Source organism: Malus domestica, chromosome 13, assembly GCF_042453785.1.
Source record: "Malus domestica chromosome 13, GDT2T_hap1".
Taxonomy (NCBI): domain Eukaryota; kingdom Viridiplantae; phylum Streptophyta; class Magnoliopsida; order Rosales; family Rosaceae; genus Malus; species Malus domestica.
Genome location: NC_091673.1, coordinates 13467074 through 13490016, shown reverse-complemented (window position 1 = coordinate 13490016; position 22943 = coordinate 13467074). Strand labels below are relative to the sequence as shown.

Here is a 22943-nt window from a genome sequence, read left to right as displayed (position 1 = left end):
ATGTTAATGCCATTGATGTGCTTGGAATCTGTTTCAGGAATTAGGCCTCATGCTGTTAAAAAAAGAACTCCTCGAGTCCCTGTTGCATATTCTAGTGATAAGGATAACAGTAGAAAGTATATTTCACCAGCCAGGCTAGGTTTAAAACCCAGTGCAGACACTAAAAACGATGATGTTGCTCATGAGATAGCATTGGCATTGACTGAGGCCTCACATAGAGGTGATTCTCCCTTGGTTTCTTGGAAATCTAAGAGAAAAGCCAAAGGCACACCACCAACTGTTACGAATCGTGAAATGATGGTAAAATTATTTGAAAGAAAGGTTAATTGCTCTCCTAACAGTTCTTTCACTATAATAGTTTGAAATTCATGGTTGTTTCTGACATATAGTGTGCAGAGCCGGAAATGACTACAACCAAGCGCCGTGCTAGTGTAATGGATGAAGGTGGTTATGAATTGAGCTTTGGAAGCACAGAACCTGACAATGAATACTTTGATAGAGATCAAAGGTATGCAATGGGAAAAGATACCCTGTAAAGAAGCAAAAGGTTGAAAGTAAAAGCAATCATTTTGAAGACATTAAAGAAGCTGGTAGTGGAACAGAGGAAGGAGAGAAAAAAGGTACTATCAAGGGAAAACTTGAAACTAAAGTTGCGAAAAGTGCAAGATCCTTCTACAAGGAACAAAGAAACAAAAGTAAAAAAGCTCTGGTTGCAGAAGGTATGTTAGAAAACATTTGAGCCAGGCTCCCTCCCCATTCTTAACCTCTCCTTTCCTCTATAGCTAATATTTAGGTACGCTTTGTACAACATGTTTCCTTTGCAATTTCGAGCTGCATACTTTTGATGTGTAGGACAGGTATAGTTGAAGTAGGTTTATTTTGTGTTGCTAGTTTCTTGCATTGAACTCTGTCAGATTTGGCTTTTGTTTTTGTATGTATGGTTTTCGATAGCACCTTTGAATTCGATTGCTGTCTTCTAAACAGTTGAAGCATGTCCAGATAACATTCATTTTAACTCTTTTCTCCATGCAGCTCTCCCTTTGATGCACTACAAACTTTGGCAGATCTATCCTTGATGATGCCCAAAACTGCTTATATAGGCAACACATTATGCTTTGAAAAGTAGCTTTTATAACCCTCTTTTGCTAGGAACTTTGGGTTTGATCTCTTATCATGTCCTTCTTTTAAGAGGTGTATGTATTTAATTTATTAATGTTTAGTTTGTGTTTTTCATTTTCTCCTTCTAATGCTAGCATTCAATTTCAAAATTAAAAAATTCTTAGTAGCTTATCTGGTACCTTATCAAGAGGTTTTGATCAAATACAATGTTTTTGCTTGAATTATCAACTTCCCATCAATCTTTCTTCTTATCTCTTTTATAAAAATAAAATAAAATAAATTAAAAAGTGTTTATTTGTAGTTCATGTAGATATTAATTGGAATTAGACTTTGCATGCTTGAAAAAGTTTAACATTATGTTTGTCTTTGTTTTATCTGTACTTCTTATCAATAGTTTGAGAAGTCTTTTGTGTCAGTTTTCCTTAAGTATGCTTTTGGATGTCTGAAGGATTTACAAAATCAGCTAAATAGGCTGATTTTAATGTTATTGCAGTTTACATTATAGATCCTCTTTGTTGATGCACAAAACCGGAGGTCTTGGAACAATGTAAATCCGACCGTGAATCTGCATGAAATGTAAATAACACAAGATGTATCGTGGTTCACCCCAAGGTTTGGGCTACGTCCACACTGATTGTATTATATTTCTCTGAGAAGTGAGGGAGAGAGAGCTCTGAGAGTGAGAGCTTTAAGAGGGGTGAGGAGAGACTTAGGGTTTGTGAGGGTGAGGAGGCCCTTTTATAGAATAAGGGCTCCTCCCCTAATTACATATTTGCTCCTTCATTTATTACATAATTATATTTAAGTCCCCCGAGTATTTATACGAGGTCTAAATACGAGGCCCTAAATATGGTATAAAAAGTAGTTCCCCAAGTCTTCAGTCAAGAGAGTCTTTTGGCTGGAGACTTGAAATTCAGTCCATGTGTGGGCCGAAGTAACTAGATGCTGTCTTGAACTGATGCTCGATATGAGGCAGTGCTCAATCTGAAATGATACTAAACTAGAAGTAGCACATGCTGCGAGGTTGCTTGGCTCGTGGCTTATGTTGCCTTGGTTGGCTCGGCTTGCGGCGTTTGAAGGTGAGGGAGTCCCTTTTATAGAATAAAAGCTCGCTCCTCAATACATGAATGATGGGCTAGAGTTGATGCTCTCTAATGATGGTAAGGGAGTCCCTTTTATAGAATAAGGGCTCATTCCCCAATACATAAATGATGGGCTAGAGTTGATGCTCGCGGCGAGGCGGTTGCTCAGTAGGTGGCGATGCTCTCTAAGGCAGTGCTCAATCTAAAATGACGCTCAACTAGAAGTAGCACACGCTGCGAGGTTGTTCAGCTCGTGGCTTATGTTGCCTTGGTTAGCTCGGCTTACGGCGTTTGAAGGTGAGGGAGTCCATTTTATAAAATAAGGGTTCGCTCCTCAATACATGAATGATGGGCTAGAGTTGATGCTCTCTAATGATGGTGAGGGAGTCCCTTTTATAGAATAAGGGCTCGTTCCTCAATACATAAATGATGGGTGCTCTCTAGTGAAAGTAAGGGAGTCCCTTTTATAGAATAAGGGCTCGCTCCTCAATACATAAGTAATGGGCTAAGTCCCCCAAGTATTTTTCATGAGGCCCAGTTGAGGCCCAATATATGGTACATAATGTAGTCCCCCAAGTCTTCGGTCAATAAAGTCTGTTGGCTGGAGACTTCAAATTGGATCCATGTATGGGCCGAAGTGGGGGTTGTTCGAAGGCGGTATTAATATACCCTGCACTAAAGCTTTGTAGGTGAAGCTTTGCAAGTGAAGCTTTTAAACTAGAGCTCTGTAAATGAAGCTTTTAAAGCTAGAGCTCTGTAAATGAAGTTTTTGAAGCTGTTTGACATGAGTGATGCTCATGAATGTTTATGTTGATTGACATGAGTGATGCTCATGGATGTTGTCATGAGTGATGCTCATGAATGTTAACATGAGTGATGCTCATGAATGTTGACATGAATGATGGTCGTGAATGTTTATGTATGATTGTCATGAGTGATGCTCATGAATGTTTATGTATGAATGACATAAGTAATGCTCATGTATAATTTGGAGTACTGGGCGTACTTTTGATCACCTGGTTGGTGGCATGAAGGAAAGTACGGGTTTTACATTTCATCACCTGGTTGGTGGCATGAATGGCTGGTTGCCAAATAATATTTAGAGTACGGGTTGTACTTTTCATCACCTGGTTGGTGGCATGAATGGCTAGTTGCCAAATGATATTAGAGTACGGATTGTACATTTGATCACCTGGTTGGTGGTAATAGCGGCAGGTTGCCGGATAATTTTGGAGTACTGAACATACTTTTGATCACCTGGTTGGTGGTAATAACGGCAGGTTGTCGAATAATTGTGGAGTACTGGGCGTACTTTTGATCGCCTAGTTGGAGCTATTTTAGGCTTATGGGCCTTCGACCTCCACACAACATTCCAGCCCATTTATTTTGGGCTTTGCTTTTTTTTTTTTTTAACCCTCTGATGAGGTTTATACAAATGTGTCCGAAAGATAAGGAAAATAAATTACATCATTCAGAAATAACAAAAGTAAATCACATCATTCTGGTGGGGTGTTTATTCCTTACTTTTGCTTTCTCTTTTGCTTTCTGCTTTTGTTTCTGTTTCCCACTGCGTTCTTTTTCTGTCTGTCTGTGCGTTGATGTCATGCATGTGCACCTAATTAATCTTTACAGTGTCTCTGCGACGAGAGGGATGAGTAGAAACAATGGAGTCAGATCATAGACCCCATCGCACCAAAAGTTGCAGCTTCATCGTCACCCCCACGTGAAGCCCACCCTGTATAATAATTTCCATCTTTTTGAAAACCCAGCATCTTCCAATGCTGCATAGGCTACATCAATCTGAGCATCGAGCATATTATCTTCCACTTTACATTTTTGAAAACCCCACTTTACTCCACTGCTCCTCCTTCAACCACCTGTATTGATCTAAATACTCATCATTATCAGTATATGAACCGGTCCATTCTCACTCTTTTTTTTTTTTTTAATTTTTGTAGGCGCAGTGGATGAAAACAGGCCTGATCCCTTTTTCTTTTTCTCTTTTCACTGCCTTTTTTTTTTCTTTTAACATGTGAGCACATGATTGCTCCACTTGCAAATGTTAGAAAAATCTGTGTCCCCAGCGTGTGTGGGAGACACCGAAGCCACCAAGGGGGTTCTCTCGTCCGACCCAACTCATCCTTGCTACTAAATGCCCAAATGAGCCACTGCCAGGTGCTTAAAAGTCCCTTGCTTCCAGCTTGCTCATGTTGCTCCTTACCAAGGATTAGAGGTAAGCTCAAGGATGATGACTTTTCCGAAGAATCAGCATCCATTGAGAGAGAAAGAGAGAGAGAAAGAGTGTGTGACAGAGGTTGGACCAGTGGTCAAATGAGGATGGTGGGAGAAAACGAGGGATACGATGGATGCGAGATCGTCTGTATCGTTCACGCGGGGGGTCTGCAAGACTGACGAGGAAAGTAGGGTTTGAGACGGCATTGTCTTCTTGTGAGGTATGTGTCCTTCCCATCACAGACGCCAAATGGCAACCGACATCAGAGGCCCCCAACGCACACCCCTGGACTGATCTCGCCTCAAACAGTCATAGACACAAAAGCACGACAGACGCACATGATTGCTGACTAGCGGCGCCGTGTGGAGGTTGAAGGCGGTAGCGTGTGGGAAATCACGTCGCTGAACTCCCATCTCTGAAATTCCTGTGCATCTGCAGATTCTGGTCTCTCTCTTTCACATCCTCTGGAAAACCAGTGATGAATATGGTGTGGACCTCTTCAGTAACGGTTCGGTTTGGGTTGTCGATGAGGTGGTGATGAGCGGCAAAGGTGGCGGCTTTACAAGATTAGAGTGGTGGAGCTGAACTTTCCAATGTATCTCATTGACCCGCCAAAAAACGGTATGTGATATTCTTTGGCGTCGTTGTTGGCCTTGCGGGTTATAGGGAAGGCTAAGGAGGACTTCCCGTTGAAGGGGCCTGAGCCGTGGAGTTGGTGCGGTGGACCGGTGCTCAGGTTTTTGTGGGTCTTATAACGTGGGCTGGAATGTTGATCACCTTGAACATAGGCCTCAGTATTTGAACATGGGCCTCTGTCTGTCGGATCTCTTGTTGGTTAGAGAGAGAAAGAGTCTAGAGAGAGATTGGTAGCTCCTGCCTGACATGGTAGCTCCTGCCCGATTCTTGGAGGTTGGTAGCTCCTGCCTGACACTTATACGACATCAAGGGGGTTCTCTCGTCCGACCCAACTCATCCTTGCTACTGAATGCCCAAATGCGCCACTGCTAGGTGCTTAAAAGTCCCTTGCTTCCAGCTTGCTCATGTTGCTCCTTACCAAGGATTAGAGGTAAGCTCAAGGATGATGACTTTTCCGAAGAATCAGCATCCATTGAGAGAGAAAGAGAGAGAGAAAGAGTGTGTGACAGAGGTTGGACCAGTGGTCAAATGAGGATGGTGGGAGAAAACAAGGGATACGATGGATGCGAGATCGTCTGTATCGTTCACGCGGGGGGTCTGTAAGACTGACGAGGAAAGTATGGTTTGAGAAGGCACTGTCTTCTCGCGAGGTATGTGTCCTTCCCATCACAGACGCCAGATGGCAACCGACATATCAGAGGCCCCCAACGCACACCCCTGGACTGATCTCGCCTTAAACAGTCATAGACACAAAAGCGCGACAGACGCACATGATTGCTGACTAGTGGCGTCGTGTGGAGGTTGAAGGCGGTAGCGTGTGGGAAATAACGTCGCTGAACTCCCATCTCTGAAATTCCTGTGCATCTGCAGATTCTGGTCTCTCTCTTTCACATCCTCTGGAAAACCAGTGATGAATATGGTGTGGACCTCTTCAGTAACGGTTCGGTTTGGGTTGTCGATGAGGTGGTGATGAGCGGCAAAGGTGGCGGCTTTACAAGATTAGAGTGGTGGAGCTGAACTTTCCAGTGTATCTCATTGACTCACCAAAAAATGGTATGTGATATTCTTTGGCGTCGTTGTTGGCCTTGCGGGTCACAGGGAAGGCGAATGAGGACTTCCCGTTGAAGGGGCCTGAGCCGCGGAGCTGGTGCGATGGACCGGTGCTCAGGTTTTTGTGGGTCTCATAGCGTGGGCTGGAATGTTGATCACCTTGAACATGGGCCTCTGTCTGTCGGATCTCTTGTTGGTTAGAGAGAAAGAGTCTAGAGAGAGATTGGTAGCTCCTGCCTGACATGGTAGCTCCTGCCCGATTCTTGGAGGTTGGTAGCTCATGCCTGACACTTGTACGACATCAAAACTATTGATGAGAACACTAGCAACAGTTTCAATCTTAGTGGTGGCTTCATGATTTGGTTCTCTGATTGCATGGTTATTGAGTTTCTGCATATTCACGGCGGAGGTGAAAAAATAAAAAGAGAACCGACACAACTTTTCGTATCGATTCCCACAGACGGCGCCAAATGTTGATGCACAAAATCGGAGGTCTTGGAACAACGTAAATCCGACCGTGAATCTGCATGAAATGTAAATAACACAAGATGTATCGTGGTTCACCCCAAGGTTTGGGCTACGTCCACACTGATTGTATTATATTTCTCTGAGAAGTGAGGAAGAGAGAGCTCTGAGAGTGAAAGCTTTGAGAGGGGTGAGGAGAGACTTAGGGTTTGTGAGGGTGAGGAGGCCCTTTTATAGAATAAGGGCTCCTCCCCTAATTACATATTTGCCTCTTCTTTATTACATAATTATATTTAAGTCCCCCGAGTATTTATACAAGGTCTAAATACGAGGCCCTAAATATGGTATAAACACTCTTAAACTGCTAACTGATTGTATTTGACTCGACAATCATTTTTTGTTGGTTCTGTGTTTAGAGTCTTCTGCATATGTCTGGGAAGAAGATATTTGTATTGCTAACGAGTCTAAAACAAAAAGGAGTCGCTCAATTCCTGGGGTTGAACACACTGCTTTGAAAACATCTAAACCGGGTAACCTTAAAGAGGGAGGTCATCAGTCTAACACCGGACTGCAAAGAAGAAAACAACTGTTTCCGTTTAAAGTAAGGACAAGTATCACTTCCCCTAAAAATTCGCTTAGTTTTTCTTTACTCGACGTGCTTAATATGGTCCATCTTGTTTTGGCTTAAATTGATGAACATTTGTGACATTAATGGCAGGTATATAATGACGCTCAAACAGACTGTCATTGGAGTGACAATCAACAGATTGAGGCGTGCTGCCTTTTCATTCGGACTCTCTCTCTCCCCCTTTTCTTCTTAGATTGCTATTTTGGAAGTTCAGAAGACTTTAAGATCAAAAATATAATTTCCATTTTATCATGTCATTTCTTATGCTAGTTACAATGTGGATTAGTCTTTTTAATTTTCACGTGCCTTTAATTTCTATTAAATTTTGGTATTTACACTTGATTTCAGGCTACAGTTGAGGTGAATAAGTCTATGAATAAAGGTAAACAGCCTTCTCATTATATTACACACCCAAGGCAAGGGAAATTGGTGAATCCTCCACGGAATGCATTTTCTTCTGCTGAGCTAGACATGCAAAAATCATCAATGGAGAAGGATAGAAGGTCTACTGAGGGTATTGTAGATGAACAGCCTGACAAACTGGTTCCTTCATTTCGTAACAGAGAACTAAATATTAAGGTTACGGTGTGGCGTGTCATTTATATTGCCACCTAGATATTTTTCATTCTATTTTGTTTCATTTATAGGTGTATGTTTACATTTTCAGGAAAAACCTTCTAATTGCTTGTCTCGGTATCAAGTGCAAAGATGGTGTGCTTTTGAATGGTTTTACAGTGCAATTGATTACCCATGGCTTGCTACAAGGGAGTTTGTGGAGTACTTGAATCATGTTGGATTAGGTCATGTTCCAAGATTAACTCGTGTTGAATGGGGTGTCATACGGAGGTAAATGTCCCTGACCTTCCTCTTTGATTGGAACTTCTCTTTTTTAGGGGCTACTTTTGAATCGAAAATGACATTGCCTTTTGGAGAATTTTTTAATAAAGTTCTGCCAAATTTTTGCTGGTGCTCGTTGATGCAGTTCCCTTGGCAGACCGCGGAGATTTTCTGAGCAGTTTCTGAAGGAAGAAAAAGAGAAGCTTAATCAGTACCGGGAATCTGTTAGAACACATTATGCTGAACTTAATGCTGGAACGAGGGAAGAACTTCCAACTGACTTAGCTCGTCCTTTATCAGTAGAACAGCATGTCATTGCCTTTCATCCCAGGACAAGAGAGATCCACAACGGAATTGTACTAACCGTCGACCATTGTAGGTGTCAGTGTTCAGTTTGACCAGCCTGAACTAGGTGTTGAACATATGATGGTAAGTACCCCCCTCACATATCTTTGGAAATATTACATATTTATAATGATTGAATGATGTCTTCAATGTCATGTGTATGATAACGTACACCTTTTCAGTTCCCGTTCCTTTTAATGGTATGGTGTAACATATTTCATGACAAGATATCGATTGCATGCCATTGAATCCAGTGGAGAATTTACCTGCTTCTTTCACAAAGCACAATGTCAATGTCAACAAATATATTGAGAACCTAAAGGAGCTCAAGATTAATGAACACCTGAAAGAAGGAAAGACTGAAGGGTATAAGGTTGCCTCTTGAGACCATGTGGAGAGCGCTGTTCCCTGTTATATCCAGCCATCGACTCATCATAGCATCAAATCATCAAAGCAGACACAGGTTAGTTGTGGTTTCCAGCTGCCAAAACAATGAGTGCACTTCTTGGAGTATCTGATACATTCAGGGCCTTGAAATTACAGTTGGAGTCAAGTCAATGACCAGGTATCAGCATCTAATCATGTTGGTATTTGATTGCAACTATAAGCAAGCTGATTGCCTTTCATGCGCAGGTTTCTTCTGCTCTTTTTTGCTTAAGACAATGCAACACATACAGAGTGAGTCCCGCAGTTAGCAGTTAGCTTGGCGAAGCCCGTGGAAAGTTTAGGAGACCCTGGTGGCAATTCAAGCTCTTCTGGGTATTCTTGTCATGCCCAAGAATCGGCAGGTCATGTGTGTGATATTGTTGAAAGTTCAAGAGCAAAAGCCCGCAAAATGGTTGATGCAGCTATGCAGAAGTATGATTGCAGTGAGTAAATGTCCATTGCTACTCTGACAACATAAATTTGATGATTCAGGTAATTGGTTAATTTCTTATGTTAGTTCAATCCATTCATAAACTTGAGTAATTAAGAAAATGAGGGATTACAATCAACGCTTTTCTCTCGCGTATCTGAAATTCCCCATTTTCTTCAAGCAATCAAGTTTATAAAATGAGGGATTCACCTGTTTATAACCTTTGCTTTTGGTTTTTCTCACCCGAAATGCAGACTTGTACAGCACGGCAGTTTCCACCGGCCGAGGTCGCCCAAGTATTAGACGAAGCCGTGACTAGCTTGCAGCCATTCTGTCCGCAGAACCCTTCGGTTTACGGAGAAATACACAAGTGCATGGGCATTGTTAGGAATCAGACACTGGCGTTGGTGCTTACATGGTTCCACTTGACACCCTAAATGTAGGTGCTGTGCGTATTTTGTGGAGTGAGGATTCCGAGGATCCTCTAATCACATTCGTTCATCGTACATCATGCAGCTAGTGTAAATTATATTTATAATATCACTTGCATTTCAAATGATATTTATAATATCATCGTACATCACGTAGGTGCTGTGCGTATTGTTGAATAAAATTCTCTCCGTTTCAAACACTCCCCCTCCCTCCAGTGTAAATTATATTTATAATATCATTTGTATTTCAAAAAAAATAATCCCAAAGAAATGATGGGTGTAAATCCTTTCATATTATACGAGAAATGTCATTGACACTTCAAGAAGATCATTATGCACTCTTTACAAAATCTCTCGTATTGTTAAGAATGAACTGCAAAATGAATTTTTTAGAATGTCAATAAAAGCTGCCTATTATAGTTAAACTGTTAATCTAATCGGTTAATTGGACAGATAATATGGTTATATCTCAATTTTTGCGTTCTTAACTAAAGATCTAATGGTTGAAAATTTTGGAATATCCGATATCAAAGGCATCATAGAAAATCTCCTTAACGAATAATTGTAGCAAGTAGTTAGAGATCTATGGATTTCACAATTAAAAAACGTATCATAACAAATATCAGAACACCTGTCATGTAAAAAGAGACAAGAAAATCAGTGTATAATTCAAAGAATGATGCCCCTTACATTTGGTACAAAAGTGAACAATTCACAACTTCCACCTAGCTTTTGCTTCTGAAGCCTCTACTTGCAGGCACAAAAGTTGAACCCTAATTTCACCCCCATCACAACTTTACTTTCTTCTTTTTAGGCCTTTTTACCACACCGCCCCCCGAGTCTTCCATAACCTGCAGCACATCACAAGTTACAAGTTACTATCATAAGAAACGAGGCTACCTTAAGGGGGCGTTTGTTGTGCCGGACTATCTCGGACTGGACTAGCTTCAAGGACTAAGCTGGACTGGCTTAGACTAGACTAAGCTGGACTAACTTAATGAAGCGTTTGATGCAGTGTTAGACTACAAAACTGGATAATAACAAATTCTAATATTATATTATTTAATATATAAATTATTAATATTTTATTATGATCTAGGTGACCGGAGATGACGAGGAGTCTATTGGGAGTGGTTGTTGAGCATGACGAGGACGAGAGAGGATAGTCTTAGCTAGTCCCATGGTTATTGGGGGGTCTCACTAAGACCTCTTAGTGAAAGGTTTTGTCCATGCTAGTCCCCTTTAGTCTCATTAATGTTAGTCCTAGCATGGAACAAACACAGTATTGGACTAACAGCTAGTCCAGTCCAGTCCAGTCCCACTTAGTGAGGGCAAACATACGCCCCCTAAACGTATAAGAAATGATTTCCGCATAAGATCATCCGCCTTTGGTTTATTCAATCCAAAATCCAAAGATAAACATCGGTAGGTAGTGTGAGTAAGGGGTGTGCGGAAATTCACTTCCCTAAACCCGTAAAGAAAACGAGTGAAAAACGAGAGACAAACCCCCGTCAATGAGACAATTGCCTGTGATAAGTTAACAACCTTTTGTTGTCTCTTTTTCTTCTCACTTTTCATCATCTTCTTCTTCTTCTTATTCTTCTTCAGCTTCTTGAGCTCTGAAATCTCCACATTTTCTTCCTGTTGAGGGTCCTGCATTTTTCACCCAAATTTCATAAAAACACTCGAGGAAGTAATCTCATTTTCTTTCCATACAACCAATATCGAGGGCGAGGAAATCAAACGGAGTACCTCGGGTGCAACGGTAACTACTACCTACGCTTAACTTAATCACTTGAGCTACAAGTACCATGGTAATCGAAGACTAAATGGAGCCAAAACTTGAAAGCAAAACACATAATTACCTCAGTCTCAGAGTCATCAAAGGAGTCAACATGCCGTATTCGGATTCCAGAATTCGATGCGCCACCTGATTAACTCAAAAAAATCCCAATTTTAACTTAATCACATTTGATTGGAGTAAAATGCCTGTGATTAACAAGATGCTCAATTGAACAGAGTGTAATTACTTGCAAAAACGGTGCGTTTAGCGTTCTGAACAGCGCGTTCGAGAAGATGCGGGTTGATGGATTCCAATCCATCGGGATTCTGTAGCTTTCTCTCGAGAAATTTCGCCAACGCCGCCGCTTTGTTCGTTGTCAACGGACCTCCAGGATGAGCCAACCTATAGATACACATACATATATCCATACATATAGTTGTATGTAATCACTCACGGGAACAAAGAAAACCCTAAATTAAGAGATGAGGAAGAAGAAGGATGGAAAAGAAACCTGGGTTGGCAACGAGGAGGGGGCAAGGATGGGAGAGGCGCGAATTTGCTGCCTCTTAAGGCCTTCTTTTCGTCTTCGGTCAACTCTTCTCCTCTTTGTTTCACCATTTTCTCCTCCGCCGGCGGTGGTTGACGCGACTGATCACACCTACGCTTCAGATCGGGAAGACGACGGTACGACTCCGACTAATTTTGTATCCGAAAAACTTTAAAATATATTTTCCTGCGCCTTTTGTTTGGGTCGCTCCTCAAAAACCATTAAATCAGAGGGATTTTTTTTTTTTTTTTGTTTTCAATAAGAAGAACATTTAAATTTCAAAATTGTATTAAGACTTAAGAGATTTAAAATTGGGTAATTTTATTGGAACCCATTCAACTTCTTTCTACACCCAATACAAAAAATATTTTCTTAAAATTCCTAATTCATCCTTTGATTAAAATTGAAAAAAAGAAATAAACAAAACTGAAATCTCTTTTCACGCCCATGGTTCTCTTCCACCTCAAACCCCACGGAAGACTCACCGGCGATTCTTCATGGCAACTTCAATTCAAATTCTTTTAGCGTCACAACTGCCTTATATGGCACACCATTTAGTTTCCACAAGTTTTGACTTCGAATTGTCCATACAAGATAAATGATCCCTCTTCGGCTCAACGCCTTCCTCGTCGACGACTCCGCCATCCCTTCTCGGCCATAGACATTTGTGGTTCTCCGCACTGTTGGCTCTGTACCACTCGTAAACTTGTAACTAGAGAGGAAGTTCTACCCTTGGATTGTCTCAATTTGAGTATCCTATGCATTATCAAGCACTATGCTTCAGCTTCTTGCTCTTGATCTTCACGTCTCCGACTGTTTGAATGAGTTGCGGCAAAAGTAGCTTCAAGTAGTTGAACAGCAGCAAAAGCACCACACTAGTTGACGTACGACTTTTGGTCTCCATTTCTACAGACTCAACGATGTATGCCAAACGCCCTGACATGAAAGTTGTAGGAAGGAGCTCTTTTTCAGCCAAGGACTACCACGACACACCACTTGTGCAAGTTTCAATCGAAGCGGTCCTAGGCATGTTTTCCGGCTAAGGGAAGGGCGGCTGCCACTCCTCGCCCTCACGTTGCTTCAAATATGCTTGTAGGCCTCCGATGCCGGCGTTATGATTGAAGAGCGTGAGAAATAGAGGAAGGAGAGGGACAAATGAGGAGAGAGATAATACGGAAGAGGAGGTGGTTAAGAGACGCCGGCGACAAGAGATTCACGCCAGCATCAGTGAAGAAGATGCTGAAAAGTGGTGGGCATATATGTGGGTTCATGTTCTTTTAATTTATTTTTACTTTCTAATTAACGTCGGGGCAAAATGGAGAATTTAATGGCAAAAATATTTAAGTTGGGTTTGAAGGTAAGATAGTTGGGTTTAAATAAAATTTACAATTTATAAATGTTGTAGGCCTATTTGACTGAACTATTCTAAGGGGATAAAGAGGGGGAGGTGGGTGGCAATAAGAGTGAAAAGAGAGAGATTTAACTGTGAGGTGTCTGTTGTATTACCCATTGTGCCTTTATTTATAGTAGTAGAATATGTTAAATCCTTACCTTTTTAGAATTACAACTTTAATAAGATGGGAATATTAAAAAATATCACTAGATACACTAGGATTTACACAATCACATTCTTATTCTAAATATGATTGCAACAATAACTTTTTTTTTAACAAACGATATTATTTACACTAAGAGAAAATTGGTGGATTTAGCCTACAATGGGTCAGCAATAATGTAGTTATACCTTTTATCTTGAGCGCATCTAAATCTATGTTAAATTGATGAGTTCTTTGCAAAATAACTCACATGTCATCAAATAAATGAATGATCAATCAATTTGATCAAAATGTGTATGTTAAAACTAGACCCAATAGTGCAAATTGAAAAATTAAAAATTTATAGACTATTTTGAAATTCACTCCAAACACTTGGAGAAAGTGATATAATTAGTCATTTTAGGTTGGATTCATTTGATACTTAATTATTATGATTTAGTTCATATAATATATACTTCAACTTTCTTGTGTTAAATTTTTGGCTTGTAAACATAAAAGTGCAATACAAACTTTTTTTAAAAGTTAGATTTATAAATTATTAGACGAATTCTTCATGGAAGAATAACAGATTCTTTAATATTCTCAAGAGCTTCTTATACTTTGAAGAAGTTTTATAGAGGTGGAATTTGGTATTTGGATATTTTATAAAGATAAAACTAATATTAAAAACAAAGATTTCCTACAAACCTGACTTTTCCATTTTCATCGCACTCTGATCATTCTGTGAAGTAAACTTTCGCTCCTTTTTTTTTTCTTCTGCACTCCCGCTCTTATTCATAGCTACAAGACTGAATCAATCAACCGCGAATCTATAATCTTTTATCCATTTTTTTAGTCAAAATAGTCTATAAAATTGTCATAAATCCTCATTTTGATACCTGAAATTTAAAATCGATAAAACTAACTCCTGAATTTGTCCACGATCAATTTCAGTCTTTCTGCGAAGAATCTTCGTTAAATAAGAATAAAAGGATAAAAATACCTTCAATTTTTGTTAAATCATTTTAGCCCAGATTTATTAAGATGATTGTATTTTTGTCCTTTTGATCCTTATATAACAACAATTTTCACGAAATGACCAAAGTAATTGACTTTAGGCAAACCATAGACCACTTCTATCGATTTCAAATCTCAATGACCAAAGTGAATAGTTATAACAATCTCAAGGACTAATTTGGGTGTAAAAAAACAATAATTAAAATCAGATTTCTTACAAGAAAGTTGGCATCAAATAATCCATGTCCCACCCACATTTGGGTGATTTTAGAGAACTTATTTTAATTATCTTTTTACAAAAGATAAGCTTTGTAACCAATACACAGCAATACATGGTTCTGTTCATTGAGTTCTCCATTTGCCTGCTACTTACAATACGTTTGAAGATCAAACCACAAGACGAAAAATACGAAACGAAATCGGAAAAAAAGCAAATTACATGTCAACAACTACAGGTAAGCATATAGCAGTAGGTACCCAATGGCTTCAATTGTTCAGCATTCCTCCACCCCCCCATCGTTTTGTTCCATCATTGTCCCCCTAATTTTTCAACAGAAAACTAATGCAGGAGCCCCGCTGTATTCGGCTACATCAAATCTACATCGGCAGCACAATGTAAATAACAGGGGAGGGAGAAGGCCAACAAATTTCTGAGGAAATGAATTCCTCTCAATTTACAGGCCTCTTTCTTCAAAATCCTAAAAAAACCAGGCGAAGCAAAGAAGCCAATCCAATTGTATATTTGAATGAAATGAGAACAAGTCACCGTGTAAGGTACTGGATTCTCTAATCAACAGTTGGGGTAGGAGGAGATGGCGCCCATCTACACATGTGTGACATCGAGAACCACTGATCGAACTCCTTCTAGCTTTTTCAACCATTGTTTTTTGGAGCTAACCAAGCAAGAACTTGAAAACGTCACTAAGTGAAACAATGCCTTCCACCCGCTTACTGCCAGCTTCTACAATCACCAGTCGTCTGACACCTGAAATCCAAGATTTGAGGGAAGTTAAGTGGGAAGATTGGCTGGACATATCGTTCTCTACATGATCACGACTCTGCACCTTTACGTAACAGCATCGAAACATTAAGTCTTTAACATTTCTAAATACAAAAGTGAATAGAGAAATACCTGGATTGGCCAATCGCTCCATCACTTTATGCAGAGAATCACTGCGCAAACACATCTGGCATCTTTGACCTCTTGGTTCAAAGGGAGAAAATGAGTCTTGTCCCAACTGCAATGCCTACAAAAACAAAGATAAGAACTAAGACTACATCCCTTGAAGCTTCTCCAAAAGCCAAAAGCAACCCGGACTGTCTCTTCCACCAGAATGTGTAAATATGTAGTGAAAATGTCAAAGAAAATATTCCTTCAAACTGAAAGAGGAGCCCCCTAACTAAACCACAACTTTAAATTCACAAAACCATAAGGCCCCTAAATCTCCTGACCTCCAAAATAAATAAATGATTGGAAATCTGTCTCTAATGCATCTGAAGAACTCTCATTCCATATGACATTTAAGATGCACAAAAGAGTGAAGAAAATTTGTATGGAAACCGGAAAACAACTATGTTCAGGAATTACACCAGTTACCTGTTGAATAGTCATTTCATTGAGATTAATATGTGCATATGCTCTATCTTTAGCCAAAGCTGTTATGTCACTGTCAAGAAAATGTGAATGGAAAAATATCAGTAATGGTTTGTTAAAATAAAAAACAGCTGATTATTTATTTCACTCAATCAAGACAACAACTAGGAATTATACCCAAATAGAATTACAACTAACCTTCGACAATATATATCCAGTAAAGAGTTATTATCATCAACTATAGGTATTGAACTTACTTGAGCTGCAAAGCAAACACAAAAACGCATTTGAGTTAGCATGATGGGATGCATATCTAAAATACTCGCTAACCCTAAAACTTTGGTGCTACAATACAAGGTCATCCATTCATAACCTAAAAATTAATTGTAACAAATCCTTAAACACAATTTAAATTCAGATAATTTGATCCACTTCCTACAGTAGCAGGCTAGCAGAAGCCAGCACAATGCATGGATATGTGTGCATTCGAGAAGGCATCCCACTTCATGACAATTGCTGCACACTCAAAAATTCTACAGCTCAACCACAAGGCTTACCTTGAACTAGCAAGTTTAGAGCTGCACTAAGCGAAGCACTTGGTCTCAACGTTGCTAATGGCCGACAATTCGTCTCTCCAATTTCCGGAACCCAAGTACCCACATTAATTGCACATATTGGTGCTTGAAGTATGGGTAATGAGCTAGATGAATGCCTAAAGTACCTGCAAACACCTGCAAATTGACATTTATCAGTACCAATTACGAACTGAACCTACGGTATTATTCAATAAGTTTCCAAAGAGCTTACATTTTAAAATACCAGACAGTGAAGCAAGATGCAATAGCTGCGGAAATGAGCCATCTTCTGAAGATGAATGGATAATTGGAACCGTAGCAACCCCATTTTGTAAAATTTTCAACACAACATCTTTCATATTATCATATGGTCCAGCCTGAAAAATCAATAATGAACCAGTCAAAGCAAAATTATTAACCCTAGCATGCTACAAAAACTACCATATGACCACACAGACAGTTTACCATGTAAACATTCACATTTATGCTAACGAGGACTAAGATTACATGAGCATCAGTTTGACAGTGGTTGCATGCGATGGCCCATTTGTGGGTCTGTCATACTACCACAGAATTCAAGTTAACGTTGACATTTGTTTTACTTGTTTGGAGACAAACTATTACTGATTTAAGTTGTGACAATGTTTTGAACGCTTCCTAATGATCATTAATGAGTTCGCATCATACGCAACAGAAGAGTCATTGAAACAGCTTCACAAGGAAGGCTGCTTCTGTACCCAAGAAGTGATTCTTAAAGGCATCAAATTATAAGTTTCTTCTTGTGTCTTTTAAATAAGATTCCAAAATAATTCCAAACCACGCAGACACATAAAGACCTTATTATTGCATGAATCCCTAGGATATAAAATTGTGTGTATTATATGCAAGATGCACATATTTGTGTATAGCAGGTGATGTTCTTTGCCAGATACCTGCTGTGTTATGTTGTCAAATTATGAATGTAGCACCACAGATTAAAATAAAAACCCACCTGATCAACGGTAAATATTACATTTACAAGACAGAAATACAAAGAGTCGCATAAAACACTCACATGGACTAACTGTCTCGGCACTGCTCTCCCATGTTCATCAATCTGTCCATTTAGATATGCTTTTCCCTCTTTCCATGCTGCTATAGTATGTGTTTCAAGCTCTTCCTCTGTCAAATTAGATCCATGGTTCCCAAGCTAAAAGATAAAAATAAAGTTAGCTACTTTAAGAAATTATCATACATCACTCAAATGTGGGTGCGAGCATTGCACACAACTAATAGCAAGATCCTACTTAAAAAGTATTTGGTCAATAAAGTAAGCTGATAAAATTTTACCAAAGTCTGATTCACAATTCCCTAAGAATGTATATGTTAGTGAAGAACGACAGAAATAACAAACAGGAGATGGAAGTCTCAAACTAATATATTTGAACTTTTGCATCAAATTACTATCCAAGAATTCAAAATAACAATGATATAACTGCATCTTGAAGAACTCACCAAAGGAAAAAAATCATTTCAGATTCAAACATACCTCTCTCAATATTAAAATAAAATCCAATGCACTGAGAACTCCAACAAAATGTCCATTGCTGAAGTCCCAAAGAGGCGCCAAAGGGATTCCCTGGAAAAAAAAATTGGCTCAGAAAGATGCATATGCTGGCTCATTATCAGCATCAAGTAAGCACGCCAACAAAAAATGAAGAACCAAGGTACCGTTCAAATTTCGGCAACTAGCAAAGCTTAGATAAATTCCTTAATTGAATTGGGTTTATAAAAATGATGTGAAAATATCAAATTGAAACAATTATATAAAGGGTGTAATCATGTGAACAAAGGGACCCATAAAGATATATGGGGGTGATCCTCCAGTTATAACATAGAACTTAATATGAGTTTAGAACTACCACAATGCCCACTAAAACTGATACTAATAGAGATCAAGCTAGAATGTATTCATTTCCTCTTCCACAAATCAAATACGCAGAGCATGATTCAACCAACAATGAGAAATGTATTTTTCGTTGTACATACCTGCTCATGCAATATATGAAATGCTTGCTTTACAGGTAAATCAACATCCAATGCAACAACCTGTTAACTTGATGTGATTAAAAAAAGAAAAAAAGAGACTAATGCATAATGAGTCAAATTCATATACACCAACCAAATGTAGAATGCATAAAGGAGGGCAACAACAAATCATCCAAACCTTGCCTGACTCCGGGAGTAGTTCATATGTGGTGTGTGTAGACAGGAAGACAGAAATACAATGACGAGAGCTTTGCAAATCAGCCTCTGATATCCTTAGTACTACATCAGTTAAAGTACCATCTGTAATCCGGACCTGTGTTGTAAAAAGATCACAATCTACTCTTACCAATAACTCATTGGAGAAAAATAACAGAAAGTAAATACAGCTTACAGGAGCATAAAATGAGTGTTAAAATGCAAGGAAGATTTTTTTTTATTTGGGAAAAAAAGGTGATTCAGACCATGAATTCCATGAGCAACCTATTAACTCAAATCATAAACACATCACATGGATGGGATAATGTTGAAGCACCCTGAATTCAGTAAAATCTTATAGGAAAGGTTAATAGAAAGAGAATTACATTTCGAGGTAACAATGATATGATCTTAAATGCTGCCCCAGGGAAAAAACATACATAATCTTAAATGATAAGGAATGAATGACTCTTACCAAACGCTTAAAGGCCTCAGTATCCTCTTCCATATAATTAGGTCCAGAAGTCATCTCTGAGGTTACATTCGGATGAAAGAGATTAGGATCTGTGGCCAAGAGAATGTTCACTAACCCATATTCACCACTCACGTAAGATTGGTGCTCATCATGTCGCCATTCGCCATCAACAAAAAATTTGTACTGTAGTATGAGAAACACATACAAAGTAAGACTTTGATGATGTGTTTAAAGTCCTATCAATGTAAACACAGAACACCCCAGTACTAGCATTCTAACATCAAACTGCATGCAGGCTTGATAAAAATTCACACATTCAATCACTTCAACCAAAAAAGTACGAAACTGGTGATCCACTTGAGATGAACATGTGATTTTCAAATTTCAAAAGAATAAAAAAGCCCGATAGTAATTATAAGATATCCATAGATTATTCGTAATATATTCCTCTATCCATCTGTGAGCCAAGCCAATTATCCAGAATTCATACCAACCACCACATCACCTCCTAGACTAAAATTTCTCAGCACTGACTCTATTACTTGATATATTACTACTAATTCAGCTTAATGAAGCACCCAATAGGGATTTCCATACTACAATCACATAGTATCACCATATGGAAGATTAAAATGAGCAATATTCATAAACAGAAATCCCATGAGGAACACGGCAAGAAAGATACAAAAGATGACAACACTAACTTCACTGCCTCAAACAACTCACAGCTTTTTCACATGCAGATTCGAACCATGGGTGTCTACCCTCACGTCCCACCCTACCCATCCAATGCCACTTAAGCCAAGGCTCATTAACAACAATTTTGTCTTCCATAAGCTCATATTGTGATACAGGTCTCCAAACTCTTAGTTCTTATATACCATATACTTAGTTCATCATCCTATGACTATGATCACTGAGTGCTTCAAAATTCAACTATGGTGGGCGACCAAAATATTCCAATTCCGAAAAGACATTCAAACCAAAATAAACTTCTTTAACCATTACAGTACTACATTAATATAGTATAATTCAAACGAAGACTATGACTTGGTATTACCCTTCATATTTCTTCTCATCAAAATAAACTTCATAATGGTAATACCAGATATTAACCCTTCATATTTCTTCTCATCAATATCAAGTTTGAGTGTATGAAGACTATGACTTGATTCTACCAACTAAATTCACCTACATTTCAATCGATTATTAACAAAACTCAACTACATAACACTCTTTTCCATGGCCTGCAATCAACTTTCTCAACTTTGCTCCTATAAAATGTAAAGATTGATATGATTCATTACAAGCTTTATCAATGAATCCATCATCTATGATCACTGAATCAATCGTAGTTGACTGCTGCTACTCATATTCCCCTCAAAAGTGAAAGCTTGTGAATTTACGCAACAACAACAATTCAAATACTTCAATTCTGAAACGAAAAAACTTACTTGGTGGTATCCCGGCGTTACACTGTAAACAGCTTGAAACACAGTGGGGCAACCCTCAACCGGGGTCATAGGAATAAGTTCAGACCACCTGCTGCACAAAGAACATACCATTTGAAACACACACAAATATAACAACAGCCCAAAAAATCAGATATACTTAATTTCCATTTATATATAAACAAAATTCAAGACCGAAAACTCAGAGTCTCACCGGACAAATGAACCACTGAAAAACACACTTCTGCCCCCATAAGGCCACACAAAGCGCATTGGGATCAACACCGTGCTCGGAACTCCAACAACATCCCGCGCTGAATCCATGTTGGTAGCAAACATTTGTCCCCAAATTCATACAAATATTCTCAGAAAAAATTCAACCCTCCAAGCTATAAACTCGCAATGACATGCCCGCTCAATCTATTTACTGCAAAAACAAAAATTCAACCAAATTACGGTAAAAATCCCAAAATCAGAGCAAAGAAACAAAAATTGAGCTGATTCAACACACTCCCACAAGAAAACCAACCAAAAATATCATTTTACTTCCCGAAGCTAAAATTGAACCAGAAAAACCCTGAAGCACGTGGAAATTGGGGGCAGAAAACCTACCAATTACAGCAGCGAAATGCCCTCCATTTCGAGAAATCGATGAAAAAGCAAATGAAATTAAATTGGGGGAATGGAAACCCTAGCGGAAATAATTAAAGACGGAAAATTTAAAAAATTGGGTGAGAAAATCGAGAAAGGGGTTGCGACACGATCGAATCTAATTTTCGAACCCTAAAAGACAGAAAACTCTGATAGTGATGTTAAAAAATCATAAAACGATATGTTTTTCCATTTTTCTTTTTGTTTTTTTCTTATAAAACTGCAACTACGCCCACTTTATGATCTTATTTCTTTTAACTACATTATATTTTCTTTCACTTCAAAAATAAAAATACCAAACACTCTCTTTCCACCCCTTCATATTTCTAAAATATCCGTAATAGTTTAAGTTATAAATAAAATAAATATAAAGAATGACTGAATCTTGGAGATTTTTGGAAAATGAAACAGTCATGAAAGTCCTTCCAACCCGACCCAAAGCAATCACAACCAAGCACCACATATGACCGCAGCAACTTCTTTTCTCTTTGCCATTCGGAAAGTTACATTCCTTTCTTTTTATTCTCCTTTCTCTGAGTTACATTCCTTTCTTTTTATTCTCCTTTCTCTGTTCCTTTCTATCTTTTTTTTTTTTCTGTCAAATATGATTTTAAGATTAATCTCTATATTTATTCCCGAATTCCAATTCAAAATTAAAGGTTGAAATTCAATCTATACTAAAACTCAAAATCAACTATGTTACTGTTGATAAGCACAGTGTGTTTTCCATTTTGCCCCTGTCAATTTTATGTTATTACTTCTCTTGCCACTGCCTCAAAAAATATATATACGCTTTATATTTTTTTTCTTCCTCCTTCTCTCTTCCCTCTCGCCGTTCTCCCCGTCTTCGACTAGCCTTCAAATGAAAAACCCAACTTTCACATGTTTTATGGTGGCGGCCGGCCCGCAACCCCAACTATTCAGTTCAGGATAGTCCCAACAACATCATTCGAGCTTTGCATGCTCGAACTTACCCATTGATTGAAGAGTTCCATAAGCACAGCTTGCAGCTTTTTTTCCGACAAGAATCCGATTTTATTATGGCCAATTTCAGGCCTTTCCGACCTTTTATGGGTTACAGTTTTTCAGGTTCTATTGAAAGCACATTGATTTTGTGTTAATTTGAGTCTTTGCGTTATGAATTCTGATATTTTGCGTTCAATATGGGTTTTTTGGAATTTCGAATTTGTTCCCTTTGCTCTAATTAATTTTGATTTCGGCTGTCATTGTTGGGTTTGATTAAATTTTGAACCTTTTGTTTTTGTTCTCAAAGTTTTTCAGTTCTATCTATTAAATGTTTTCGTTCTCAAAATGTTTGAATTCTATCTATTAAATATCAGTTAAAAGACCCGCATGTATTTATAGAAATCCAGTACAGTTATTATGTATTTCATTCTAATTTTTGTTTGA

At 38.7% G+C, this 22943-nt stretch overlaps 3 protein-coding genes across 6 annotated transcripts; 1 reads left to right on the top strand and 2 right to left on the bottom strand.

The window, feature by feature from the left end:
- Positions 1–9272, top strand: LOC139190796 (protein ALWAYS EARLY 3-like). Its single transcript, XM_070811274.1, has 9 exons — positions 1–300; positions 390–508; positions 853–857; positions 7002–7186; positions 7562–7798; positions 7881–8059; positions 8196–8425; positions 8623–8768; positions 9087–9272. The coding sequence occupies exons 1-9, from the start codon at positions 1–3 to the stop codon at positions 9270–9272; spliced, it is 1587 nt and encodes a 528-aa protein (XP_070667375.1).
- Positions 9273–10244: 972 nt separating this feature from the next.
- On the bottom strand, positions 10245–12517 carry LOC103430795 (uncharacterized). The gene is made up of 5 exons (XM_008368936.4): positions 11977–12517; positions 11713–11867; positions 11548–11612; positions 11228–11335; positions 10245–10533 (listed from the first exon to the last, which is right to left on the bottom strand). The coding sequence occupies exons 1-5, from the start codon at positions 12081–12083 to the stop codon at positions 10471–10473; spliced, it is 498 nt and encodes a 165-aa protein (XP_008367158.1). The 5' UTR covers positions 12084–12517; the 3' UTR covers positions 10245–10470.
- Positions 12518–14789: 2272 nt separating this feature from the next.
- On the bottom strand, positions 14790–21772 carry LOC114820510 (sucrose nonfermenting 4-like protein). 4 transcript variants are annotated; one of them, XM_029091340.2, is made up of 14 exons: positions 21495–21772; positions 21097–21309; positions 20886–20973; positions 19432–19614; positions 18940–19074; positions 18762–18821; positions 18262–18351; positions 17788–17922; positions 16966–17110; positions 16716–16889; positions 16357–16420; positions 16162–16231; positions 15697–15811; positions 14790–15549 (listed from the first exon to the last, which is right to left on the bottom strand). In XM_029091340.2, the coding sequence occupies exons 2-14, from the start codon at positions 21219–21221 to the stop codon at positions 15458–15460; spliced, it is 1476 nt and encodes a 491-aa protein (XP_028947173.1). In that variant the 5' UTR covers positions 21222–21309; positions 21495–21772; the 3' UTR covers positions 14790–15457. The 4 variants fall into 4 exon arrangements, with proteins under 4 accessions (XP_028947173.1, XP_028947172.1, XP_070667200.1 ...); XM_029091339.2 differs by having other exon boundaries at positions 20886–20976; positions 21495–21725; XM_070811099.1 differs by lacking the exon at positions 18762–18821 and having other exon boundaries at positions 21495–21716.
- Positions 21773–22943: the final 1171 nt, after the last annotated feature.

What these genes read in the sequence shown, in the direction of transcription:
- LOC139190796 (XM_070811274.1), top strand. Translation starts at nt 1, where the DNA reads ATGTTAATGCCATTGATGTGCTTGGAATCTGTTTCAGGAATTAGGCCT. An exon ending in TTACGAATCGTGAAATGATG is followed by an intron (nt 301 to 389) that starts GTAAAATTATTT and finishes TCTGACATATAG; the next exon opens with TGTGCAGAGCCGGAAATGAC. An exon ending in TGTACTAACCGTCGACCATT is followed by an intron (nt 8,426 to 8,622) that starts GTAGGTGTCAGT and finishes TTTCATGACAAG; the next exon opens with ATATCGATTGCATGCCATTG.
- LOC103430795 (XM_008368936.4), bottom strand. Translation starts at nt 12,083, where the DNA reads ATGGTGAAACAAAGAGGAGAAGAGTTGACCGAAGACGAAAAGAAGGCC. An exon ending in TTGATGACTCTGAGACTGAG is followed by an intron (nt 11,336 to 11,547) that starts GTAATTATGTGT and finishes TGAAAAATGCAG; the next exon opens with GACCCTCAACAGGAAGAAAA. An exon ending in AGAAAAAGAGACAACAAAAG is followed by an intron (nt 10,534 to 11,227) that starts GTTGTTAACTTA and finishes GATGTGCTGCAG; the next exon opens with GTTATGGAAGACTCGGGGGG.
- LOC114820510 (XM_029091339.2), bottom strand. Translation starts at nt 21,221, where the DNA reads ATGTTTGCTACCAACATGGATTCAGCGCGGGATGTTGTTGGAGTTCCG. An exon ending in TAACGCCGGGATACCACCAA is followed by an intron (nt 19,615 to 20,885) that starts GTAAGTTTTTTC and finishes CTCATACTACAG; the next exon opens with TACAAATTTTTTGTTGATGG. An exon ending in TCTAAACTTGCTAGTTCAAG is followed by an intron (nt 16,421 to 16,715) that starts GTAAGCCTTGTG and finishes TTTGCTTTGCAG; the next exon opens with CTCAAGTAAGTTCAATACCT.